At 38.9% G+C, this 12351-nt stretch overlaps 1 protein-coding gene across 3 annotated transcripts in view; it reads right to left on the bottom strand.

The window, feature by feature from the left end:
• LOC146681495 (sodium-driven chloride bicarbonate exchanger-like) overlaps positions 1 to 12351 on the bottom strand; it is a 58950-nt gene that overhangs the window by 24639 nt on the left and 21960 nt on the right. For all 3 annotated transcript variants that reach the window (XM_085449780.1, XM_085449778.1, XM_085449779.1), the window contains exon 3: positions 6428 to 6509. In XM_085449780.1, coding sequence (XP_085305906.1) covers positions 6428 to 6509 — 82 coding nt within the window. The remainder of the gene's footprint in view (positions 1 to 6427; positions 6510 to 12351) is intronic.

The raw sequence follows: 12351 nt of genomic DNA, 5'->3' as shown, positions 1-12351 counted from the left end.
GAATTCACTCAGCTGTGTGACATGCTGTGTTTTAGCGTCCACATCCTCAAGTCCATGGGTGTGTATTCATGTATGTGTAGGATTACGTGACTACTGACAAAAGTAATTCTGATTGGCTTTTGCTGGGTTTTGCAGTCTTATCATACAACTGCCTTGGCCTCTAAAGAAGCAGTACAGTTTATGTTCTCAGTTTATTCATGTCATGTGTGGCAACCTCTTGTACTTGTTGACATTGCAAAGTTTTCTTTGATTAGAGATAGTCTTTATATATATCTCAGTTTTTGATGCCAACTGGAGACTATTTAAAATAGCTAAAATAGCTGATTATTTCAAATATATTCATATTCAAAATTCTGTAAAATATACATTTACAGAATATATTCCTAATGTCAGTAACTTCCTAAAGCAGCTGCTTGCTATAATTTCATATCAAATGTTAATCAAACATGAAACAAGTATTTCTGGGAACTCCTTTCAGTGTTGCTCCAAATTTTATGCAATATAGAATATTGCAGAGTAAAGTCAACAAGACTAAAGTCAGCATGCAGCTAATAATAGTAAACATGCTAAGTGTGACAAGGGTGCGGTAACATCAATGCAATAAAACCTAAATCATGTGTGTGGGGTTGCCCAGCTAGCAGTTGTATGGATGTCCCCAACAGAAACACTCTTAAAAAAGGTGCGTGACCTAGCCTTTGGTATTCTCCTGGTGTAATGTGCATGCAGGTACACAGGAGGCTGCAGTCCCTGGCACTCCAGTGTGGCAACCACTGGAGGGACACATGATTCCTTCTGTAAGAAGGATCCCAGGAAGGAGTTTGTTGCTTTTCCTAAACCCTTTAGTTCTGGTTACATTTTTAAGCTCAGACACTGCAAAGTGAAGCCACGTCTGGCTCTCATCAGCAAAAAACAGGAGATGAAAAGTTAAAAGCTCCAGTGTGGGACAGCTATAGGTAGACTCCCTATCCTTAAACACGAAGGCAGGCATAGGATACAGAAACATCGGATTTTATCTAGACAGCAATAGGAGTGTTTCGAGTGAAAGTTCCTTTAAGTAAAGACATTCTAAAGGCTCAAAAGGCAGCTCTAAAAGTGCCTCTAAAACTGTCAGTAAATCGCACAAGGGAAAAACAGGCTTGGCAGGAGGCCTCAGCTAGTGGCCTCCCTTCATAAACCTCCTTATCTGAGAATTCTGACCAATTGGTGCAGAACCAAAGCCAACATGACAGGCTGAAATTGCAGCCAAATACATTTTAATACATGTTATCTAGCAAATCCTGAAGGAAGCATAACAGCTTTGGAACTGAGCACTATCTGAACACCATATCTAAGATACACACCATAAAGTGAACATGTGGAAAGAGCTGTTGCACTCTGAATGGTCTCAATGACCCACAGAAGAAGAACAGACTCATTCAAATTCAAGTTTTCACATGCCAGGCCCTGAGAACTAACTGCATTGGATGTGGTTGAAAAAGCTGCCTATGTCTCTGTGACGCTAAGTCCCTCAACCCTCTTGGGATTGAGTCACAAAGGCAGTGGCCACTGCTGGTTGTGGAGCAGACAGGCTCATTGCTTCTCATTGACCCAACAGGCCATGGATGGTCATCCATGACCTGTTGGGTCAATGAGAAGCAATTAAAATCAGAGACAGTCACTGCTCCCTGAGGTTGAAAGGGAGAAACACATGTAGCAGCACATTCAGCCATGGGTGAGGTGAGATTTTGTGTCCTCGCCCTCGTTTCTTATAGAAAATAATTCATTGCATGATGCAAACAGATTTACGGACGCCTTACCAAACTTGTCCCACAGCTGGTAAACTATTTTGGGATTGAGTCACCACTCCCTGTAGAGTAGAGAACCTCTGGAGAGCAAATCCGCTCCAGTGTTCAACACACCAGGAACATGCGTCACACTTAATGAGAGTTGTTTGCTGCTCTACATAATCAGGCTGTGAGCCAACTTGTGTAATGTCACCGAGAGAAAGCCTCCCTGACAGTTTATATACACCACTGCTGTTGCATTGACGTCCTTAACAAGACATTACAATTTTCAGAAGCAGCAAGAAATAGCTCAAAGCCAGAAAAACTGTCCTCCACATATTTGTTTGAAGGAGCAACTTCAAACAAGTGCCATTTATGGTCCTTCTCTTGAAAATACCCCCCTACCCAGTCAATGAAGCACCTGTTGTCAGAGTTTTCCTCATAACAACCACATCCAAGTGGTCACCAACAGCGAACACTTCTGGGTCTCCCCACTCACAGAGACCTATCAGGCATACATCTGAGAAGACATCTCACATCCAGCTGCAGGTGAGATACCCAGTGCTGAAAGTCCTCCATCCTCAACAGCTCCTGAGCGATGACAGAGATTACTGAGGACATCAGCTTATCAAAAGACCATGTTTCCCTTGTGAAAAAGGGGAAGGTGGTGGCGAAATTTCTCCTTGACTTTGAACAGTTATATCATCCTGATTTTGAATTTAATGTCAGCAAACATGTCTCAAAAATGTTGGGACCGGGCAACAAAAGATTACAAAAAGTAAGCGGTGATAAAGAAATAACCGGAGGAACATTTTGCACCTAATTAAGTTAACTGAGCTTCTCTTAAGTAAAAGTGGAAGAGATTTACCACTCTATAAAAATCTAGAGCTTTCAGAATAATGCTCATTAACAGCAAAGGCTGTGACTATGTCACCATATAGAGCATATCATATACTCAAGAGATTCTGAGACTCTAGAGAAGTCTCTGTGTGTAAGGGACACTAATAAGTCAATATTGAATGCTCATGATCTTCTCAACCTAAAGCAGCACTGCATTAAACCCAGCCATGATTATGTCATGGAAATATCTACATAGACTCAAGATCACTTCTAGAAATTGCTGTTCATGAAAACAGTCCACCATGTTATCCACAAGCTTTGTTATCCAAAGAAGAAGTAACATGTGAACAGAAACGTCACCGCTCTTCTCTGGTGTAGTCAAGATCTTTTTCAGGAAAGGCCTCACATATTTCAGAGGGATAATGCTAAACCGCACGCTGTACCTTTTACAACAGCGTAGCTTCATTGTTGAAGAGCCCAGGATTTGAATTGCCTGCCTGCAGTCCGGACCTTTCAAAAATATGACAGAAGACCCACGACTGTTGAGCAGCTAGAGTCCTAGAATGTCAGACAGGAATGAGATAACATTCCTCCTCAAAAGGTCCAACTGATGATCTCTTTAGTTCCCAAATGTTTACGACTCTTGTTGAAAGAATATTTTTGTAACATGTTGCTGCAAACAAATTCAAATTTAAATTCAAAACAAGCTCATATTATTCTTTTCATATTTTCATATTTTTTTTATTTACATTTCACACAACATTCCAATTTTTTAGAATAGGGGTCATACTTAACACATTAAGGGAATACTTTCTATTGAGATATTGTTCAATTTTGTATTTGAATTGGATCTATTAACAGTGATGTAATACACATAATTAACTCTCCTAGAACTAATCTAGTAGGAGGAGTTATGCAGTGACATAACTTCAGAGGATCTTCTTTTCCTGCTTTTTGAAGAGTCTGTGTTACCACAGCAACAGACAAGAATAAAGTAATTATGGAAACCATCATCCAGAGATGCGGGTCCTTGAGATGAAAGTACTGCCTCACTGACAGAGTGTCAGAATAAAAGACTGACATTTCTGCCAGCTACCTAGATCCACGTTGCCTGGTAACAAAAATTCTGTGGATGCTGACGGGGAACCAATTCTGCTTCAGTAATAACTCATCTTTTGAGTGTACCAAAGCTTTCTATTGTTTGACTATTGCACAGAAAACTCTTTAATGCTCTCGGTATGAATGTACATTTATTTTCACCATTTGCCTCCTAACAGGCCTTTGTCTTGTATGCTGCTTTCTAAAATTATTTCATGTACCCACATTATTTTGCCTATTTTCACCTAGTTTAGATTGTCTTTGGTCATCTTACTAAACATGTAAATACATCAGGGTTGTTTTGGGGTTTTTTTTATTACACTTGTATTGCAAAATTACAGGTTTAGCACGTTAGTATGAGTAATGTTCACTACCTTTAATCAATCAAGGCTTTATTCGCCACGTGCAGGTTGGCCTGCAGTGAAATAGGACACGACACAGACATCACATGGGGATACAGGTCGGAGATTGGTAGCGTTACAGAAAAAAAAACACTGAAATATACACTACAATGGGAAAGTACAAGAGGAAAAAAAAGAGACCTCTACTCATGCTGGGCTCCTGGGAGGACAGCATGAGAACAGGAAACAAAAAAAAACAGCCGGTTCCGCTTTCTTAATTCTTCGATAAGTCAGGGCCAAGCCAGCTCCGATCAGCCAGAACCCTGTTACCATGGTTCCGAATAGGTAGATATCTTCAGCACTCAGGCTCACCCAAGCCCAAACTTCTCGTTGAGAAAGGGGTGTCAATTGCATTTAGGGACCAATTGATCAAATCCATAATTCCTCTTTTAGGTTTTAGAGAACAGACTGTGAGAGAGTGTTCCAGGGAAAAGTAATACAAAAAAACACGAGACTAGACAAGGACATAAGAGGCTAAGCAGGGAAGCTAAGGGAAAGGCGGAGAGGAGAAAAGTGCGACCGCCTTCGTCAAGAGCAAGAGCAGAAGAAAAATGTCAAATAATAAAGGTAATAAATTCAAAAATAGATATGGGGACAGTTGTATTACTAAAACTGGTGAGTCAACATTCAATTCTCTCATTGTTGTTAACATAGTCAGGTTAGTCTTTGTCTTAACATGCGATGCTACTTAGCACTATAAAGTTAATGACTTTTAAACATATCATAACAGAGAGCCTGTTCCAGATCCTCTTGGACTAAACCCAAGGTTTGGTCTGCTTACATTATATGATTGTCATGGAGTACTGATCTTTTTGCATTTTTAAGATGTTTTCTTATTTGCTGATATTTCCCTGTGGATTTATTAAGGTTTTTCTTTTTAAACAAAAATTAAGTCCACTTTTACAAAAAGGAAACCCTTTTGTAACCCTTTGAACTTTGTTGTCTATTCAGGATGCTGTTTGGTGCAGAAATTGCACCTCTGTCTCTTTTATGTCATCTGAAATGCTGATGCAAGCAGATGTGCAGAGAAAAGACCTTGTGCTCTTTGATGCAGCAGCACTCACATCAAAATCCAACATCCATTTGCAATGACATGTTGCAAATGACTGCACTCCTCGCCACCACAGCAACATCTTTGTGAAATTTGCAGATGACACCACAGTGGCGGGGCTCATTTCCAAGGGAGACGAGTCTACGTACAGAGACGAGGTGGAGCAGCTGACGTCATGGTGTAAGGCCAATAACCTCCTCCTCAACACTTCAAAAACCAAAGAACTCATAATAGACTTCAGAAGGAAAAAGGCAGAGATCCAACCACTATTCATAAATGGGGACTGTGTAGAAAGGGTGGCAAGCTTCCGCTTCCTGGGAGTCAATATAGAGGAGAACCTTTCCTGGAGTGTGAACACCTCCGAGCTGCTGAAAAAGGCCCAACAGAGACTGTACTTCCTGAGAATTCTCAGGAGGAATAACATCACACAGAGACTGCTGGTGTCCTTCTACAGAGCCACCATTGAGAGTGTTCTAACTTACTGCATATGCATCTGGTACACTAGCTGCACAGGGGCTCAGAGGAAAGCACTCCAAGGGATCATTAACACCGCCCAAAAGATCACTGGCTGCCCTCTCCCCACACTGGAAGTTCTACACAACGCCCACTGTTTTAAAAAGGCCCAAAACATCATAAAAGACACCTCACATCCTGGCCACTCCCTGTTCGAACTGTTGCCCTCAGGCAGACGGTACAGGGCAATCAGAGCAAGGACTAATAGACTCAAACACAGCTGTTATCCAACTGCAATAACACATCTGAATACTACAAAAAAATGTCCATCACGCCACTCTTGTGTTAATCTATGCACGGTCTGAAGCATGTGTGTGGGAATGTATGTGAATGTTTTACTGTTATATCTTATTAGTATTTTAAGTATTCTATCTATTTTATTTATTGAATTTTATTGTTTTATTTATATTTTGATATTGCTAGGGATGATGCAATGATCGGGGACCATTCTTAATTTCGTTGTTCTCATGACAATGACAATAAAGTTTCTGATTCTGATTCTGATTCTGACTTAGACAGGTGGACTGATATTATATACGGCTTTTCTGGTGTTCCTAGGCTCTGCTATGATTAACACTGCTATGTTGTAGCTTTTATATATTACATTGATATTATATAACACATGAAAATGATAGATATAATTGATCAGTGTTATGGAAAATGTTGGTGTGAGCAGTTGTTGAGTCACCTGGGAATAAACATTTGAATATTTTGGCCTCTGTTGTATCAAGCAAATGTTCAGTATCACTTAGTGATGTTACCTTCTAGTTCTTCCTTCTCAAAATTGGTGGTGAGCATGGAGCGTGTGCCCCCGCGGTCCACTATTGCCTCTTCATCAGTTCTCTACAGGAGACACACAGAGGCAAAGGTGATTACTCAGCATTAAAAAAATAAGAACCAACAATTTGTATGTAGCATGCACATTTTTAATATTATCTTCCTACAAATTCACAGGTGTAGCACTTCCCTGTTGCCCTAAATGCAACAATTCTCTGCCTCCCCTGCTATCAGCCTAGTGAGACGATGTGTCTTGAAATAAACACACAGGAAAACTCAGCATTAAGGCTGACATCCAGTCACTGTTACCATGGCAACAACAGACAGCCAATTGCAATTTAGAAGGAGCACATTCATCTATGGAATGCCAGAGTACACCATTTTCAGTTACACCTTTAAGAAGATCGCCTTATTGTGTGTACGCTTTAAATCATGTAAACGCTAACCCACCCACACCTTCCCCAAGCCCAGTTTCTTGGGAACTGGAGCAAGAGCACACACTCAGTGTAGAGTGGAAGAAACAAGGCCTGGTGATAATGGACACAGAGTAGTGCTTTTCTGGTAACACCCTTCTATAAATAGCTCTGACCTTGACAAATAAAAAAACACACTTTTGAGTGTTCACTGTGCTTTTAATATTCACTGAAAACACTGAAATATGAATGTGGTGTTTTTAACATATGCTCTGGAGACAAAAAAAAAGGAGACAACTTCTGTGGCTTCTAGTAGTAGAAAAGTGGTCGTAGCGATAAATTCTCTATCTCCTTGTCACTTTCTCTTATACCTCTGACTCTGCGTCTTATCACTCTCTCTCTTTTTATTAGGAGTCTTGTCTTTAGCTCCTAGATCATATGTGTTTTACTAGATGTTCCCTATGAATGTGCAAATCATCGAATTATTCAGTATCAACAAGCATTTTGGTAGTCTTCACACAATAGTATTTGACCAAAAAAATAAACTTAGCACAAAAAGTAGAGAAATTTGTGTTCGGTCTATTTTTCTTTGTTAGGGCCCTCAGGCTGTTGTGGCTTCTGCATGCCACTGACGCCCCTGTTTGCTAAATAAATAAACGGCCAATATACCTTGTTGCTTCAGACTTCAATCATCTAATTCAATACACTACACCAAAAAAAAGGACAATAGCATGATTTGTACAGTTTGTACAGGGCTAAAAATTCATCTGTTCTCATGTCTTTCATTGATGCCTCTAAGGCTTTTGATCGAGTGAACCACAGAAAACTTTTTGATAAAATGAAGAGACGGGGAGTTCCTCAGTACATCGTGAGGATTCTCTCTTACTGGTACGCTCATCAGAACATGCAGGTTAAATGGGGAAGCAGTATTTCTGCCCCCTTTGGTGTCAGCAATGGTGTTAGACAGGGTGGGATTTTGTCTCCAATTTTATTTAATTTGTATGTTGATGATTTGTCCATACAACTGAGAGCCTGTAACACTGGGTGTATATTAGGTAAAGCACTGATAAATCATCTTATGTATGCAGATGACCTGGTTGTTTTTAGTCCAAGCAGTGCTGGGTTACAGGATCTTCTTAATGTCTGTACTGAATATGGTGTGCAATATGACATTGAGTACAATGCTGCTAAAAGTGCTGTTTTGATATGTAGAACCAAGCAGGATAAACAGCTAAATTTCCCTTTGTTTAAACTGGCACAAAAAACTCTTGAAGTTCATAAAAAGGTGAAATACCTCGGTCACTTTATTACTGAGCAAATGAATGATGATGATGACATATACAGACAACGGTGTAAGCTCTATGTGCAGGCAAATACTATTGCACGCAAATTCAGCTTTTGTTCACTTCCAGTTAAAGTGGCTTTGTTTAAAGCGTATTGCACACCGCTATATACTGCCCCCTTGTGGTCATCCTACAAACAATGTAGCATGCAGAAGCTGCATGTTGCATATAATGATGCGATGAGAATCCTTTGCAGGATACCTAGAAGTGGTAGTGCCAGCCAGATGTTTGTAGCTGTGGGTGTTTGGACTTTTAAAGCACTTTTAAGGAAGCTAATGTTCAATTTTAGAGAACGACTGGATGGTTCGAGTAACAGTATAATTTTAGCACTCACAGATCCGACACTGAGTGGTTCCCGTTACTCATCCAGTCTCAGAAAGCACTGGTTAAAGTGTTTGTGTATTTATTGATTTATTTTAAGTAATTGTGTTTTATGTATATTATGGTTTTATATTTTTTTACAAATGTTTTAGATACTTATTTATATACATATATATATTTAATGGTTTATACCTTGTGTTGGGGGGGGAGTGTTGTGTGTGTGTGTTTTTTTTGTCTTGTTTTTATGGACATGAAGTCTGCCAATAAAGATTGAATTGAATAAGTTGTTGACAGAGAAAATTTGAAGTTTTTCATGGACATTTCAAAATGGCAGCAATGCTGCCCATTGGCTCCAAAATATCTCACCATGTTGACCATTATATGGTTAGAATATCTTTGCAGACTGTGACGCAGGAAGGCAGTTTTTACACCCTGTTTAAGGTCAAGGAAAAACTTTTAATGAATTAGACATGGAAAAAACTATGAATATGTGAAGCATATATTTGAAGTTACTGAACTGGAGACAGGGCTGGAGAGTTAAGTTAATCATTTAGACTAAGACAGTTACTTTTTGTCATTTTAAGTCTGAAATTTCATGTTAACTTATATATGCAAAGGAGGCGCTTTGAGACCCTCAAAGCGCCTTACAATTCTACTTTATAATTCCCCTCTGGCCATCACCAGTAGGTGGTAGGTGAAGTGTCTTGCCCAAGGACAAAATGACCGAGAGTGTCCGAGCTGGGGCTCGAAACGGCAACCTTCTGATTACAAGGCGAACTCCCAACTCTTGAGCCACCATCGCCCTAAATAACAATAATAATTATTATTATTTGGTGTAAAAAAAAAAAGTTTATACAAATCATTTTATAGATTTTTCCATAGCATTACGTTTGAATTTAACAGTTCAATCTTTCAAATAACGGACAAATATTTGTGAAATTATGATACATTTGTGAATGTATTTTAACAATCTAAATATGCATATGTACAGACAGATACATTTAAAAAAAACAAGAAAATTATGTTTTATTACATTTACAGTGATTTTATGTTGATTTACATTTGAAATGTTAAATCACAGTCTATTTATGTGAATTTAATGATATTCTAGAAGAACAGTACAAAACTGTAAAATACACAGTAAAATACTTTTATATTACAATTTTTTTTACAGTGTGGCAGATGGTAAATGATAATCTGACATTTCCTCAGTGTCTCCATTTTGTCACTATTTATACCTATGCATCCAGAATCAACCCTCTACAGACTCCATGTACTGCACCTCAATCTACAGTCACACATATGAGTCACTCAAGACAAAGTGTGTATATGTCAAGGAGCGAAAAAGTACAGAAACACTAATAAACTGATATAATCCCTGTCCTTTTCTTTCTTGGTAGAAGCTGCAGTGAAGATCTGAATGTTTGTAACAGTTCTGGTGTCATGCTTTGCCAAAAGGTGGATCCAAAGAGCAAACCCAGGTAACACTTGGCAAGTTTAAAGAAGTCATAGTTAAGAAGTGAATGGTTTACTGATAGAGAGCAGTTGGCAGGGAGATTTAGCAGCACTACAGGTTTGCATATGGGAGCCCTGTCAAAGAAGAGATAAAGAATTACCAGGAGTCGAAGAGGAGAATATGGTCCACCTGTGATAGTCATTAGTTTTATTAGTTATTAGTATAGTTAAGAGTGAATGGAAACTTAGAGATTGTTTGTGGGCAGTTGGTGGATATCCAAGTTTGGTTAATTATGGAATTAATAATGACGACCATGATCTGTCAGAGAAATCTTGCAAACTCAGGCCGTGTATACTCCATATTTGATTACTAGACAGGTGTACGGAGAGCTTCTTCAATGGAGAAACTCCACTCAGGATGGACTCAGAGGAGCCAGAACAACTACTCTACATGACACTTAATAGCAAAGAATATTAAGAAAAACAAGATCTTTCTCGACTCTTCCTCACAGTAAATCTGTAGTACTGCAAAGGTCACTTAACTGGTTTATTTGACAGGGTGACTCCAAAACTTTGTTCTGGGTTTGTGCACCCTAATTTAAAGTAGAGATGGACCGATCCGATATTACGTATCGGTATCGGTCCGATACTGACCTAAATTACTGGATCGGATATCGGAGAAAAATAAAAAATGTAATCCGATCCATTAAATATCACGAAAGCACCTCACAAAACTTGCAACACGCCATAACTCACCTCAGAACGTTAGCACTTCGGAGCAGTATGCATCACGTGATAGAGCGGCTGTGGCATGCGGGACCTGTCGGTGGTCTGGATAGCATTTGGAGCTTCGCTAGCAACCCGGCATTTCATCTCCGACAAAGTTATCCCGAGAGAAGTAAAGCAAGTGTGTAAGTCCATCTCTGAATGTTTGTAAAGCATTCCTGCGTTAAGCTTAACAAACGACTGCCTCTCCTGCTGCTACTTCAATCATGAAACTGCTTAATGATCAGCTGATCGGCTTTTCTGTCGCGAGTCCGTGTCTCTAGTTTGCTTTTGGCCCACTTTGCACCAGAAAGAGGAAACCAGTGGATAAACAACAGCAGCACGTTTAAGCTTGATAAGCTGTTGTTAGAATTTATTTAATATTACTTTCTACTCGAGGATCTTTTTCTACTGTAGTTGACGGCTGGTAACTGTGCAGGGGCGGATCTAGCAAAGTTTAGCCAGGGGGGCCGATAGGGCATTAACAGGGAAAAGGGGGCACAAAGACATACTTTTCTTTCTTATTCTCATTTAAAATGTCTAGCTTTTAATAAATAATTATCTGACACCCAAAGTTTTAATTTGATGTAAAATGAATAGAAGTCAATTACTGTATATAGTGACTATTAAGTCTAATATATATACCCTAGTAAGCTATAGTACTTTTTCCTTTGGGAAGGTACCATCTGTGCAGTCTGCAATTTTGTTGAAGAAAGATGTTGAAGCTATTTAATATTTCTTGAAAAAGAATTGATTTCTGTGCATTTTTTTTCACACTGCATCAAATTAAGGTTGATTACGTCGATTAAGCATCATGAGGTGGAGCGTGAAGGGTGGTTCCCTATTTTTTATTTATTTATTTTTGTTGTTGCTGGGAGTTGGAACCCTATTAGTTAGGTTGCTTAATATTTACGCTAAGTACTCTTTAAAATACCAGAATAGGGAGGATGGTGCAGGTTTAAGTTTATTAGATTGATCAGTATTGCTGAACTATGAAATATTTTTTTTTTGCATACAGGTATAACAGAATAGCTTTAGTGTAGTTGTTGTTTTAAACTTGAGTATGAACTTATACAAAATGCAGCAAGATATTAAAAAAAACAGTTTTGTTGATTAAAAAACACTATATCGGATTCATATCGGTATCGGCAGATATCCAAATTTATGATATCGGTATCGGTATCGGACATAAAAAAGTGGTATCGTGCCATCTCTAATTTAAAGTCATTTGACAGATTCACCACAAGATCAGCCTGCAATTAGGCATGTTAAGTGTTAAAGACAGTGCAATTAGAAAAAGACTAAATAATTATAGCTCGTTTCGAAAGGTTACCATGAGAAAGCCCCTCCTCTCTAAAAATAGCATGGCTTAAAATTGTAAAGGTGTGCCTGGACAAACCTTCTGACTGATTTTTGGAATAATGCCCTTTGGAAAGATCACCTTTCACTAACTGAGTTGAACTTGAGCTCACCGTAAACTAAAGTATTATAGAGGCAAAATGTCAATTTTTTTTTCTGGCGCATGTATTTTGTTGGAGTATGTTTATTTACTTCTTTTCTCCCATTCCTCTGAACTGTTTTGTTTTTCAACACAGGAAGCGTTGAGGAGTT

This window comes from Copadichromis virginalis, linkage group LG23 (assembly GCF_057382275.1).
Source record: "Copadichromis virginalis isolate Kocher_CV1m ecotype Utaka linkage group LG23, C_Virginalis_male_GT1.1, whole genome shotgun sequence".
Taxonomy (NCBI): Eukaryota; Metazoa; Chordata; class Actinopteri; order Cichliformes; family Cichlidae; genus Copadichromis; species Copadichromis virginalis.
Note: the sequence above shows the minus strand (reverse complement) of the source record. Positions and strands in the feature narration are given on the sequence as shown.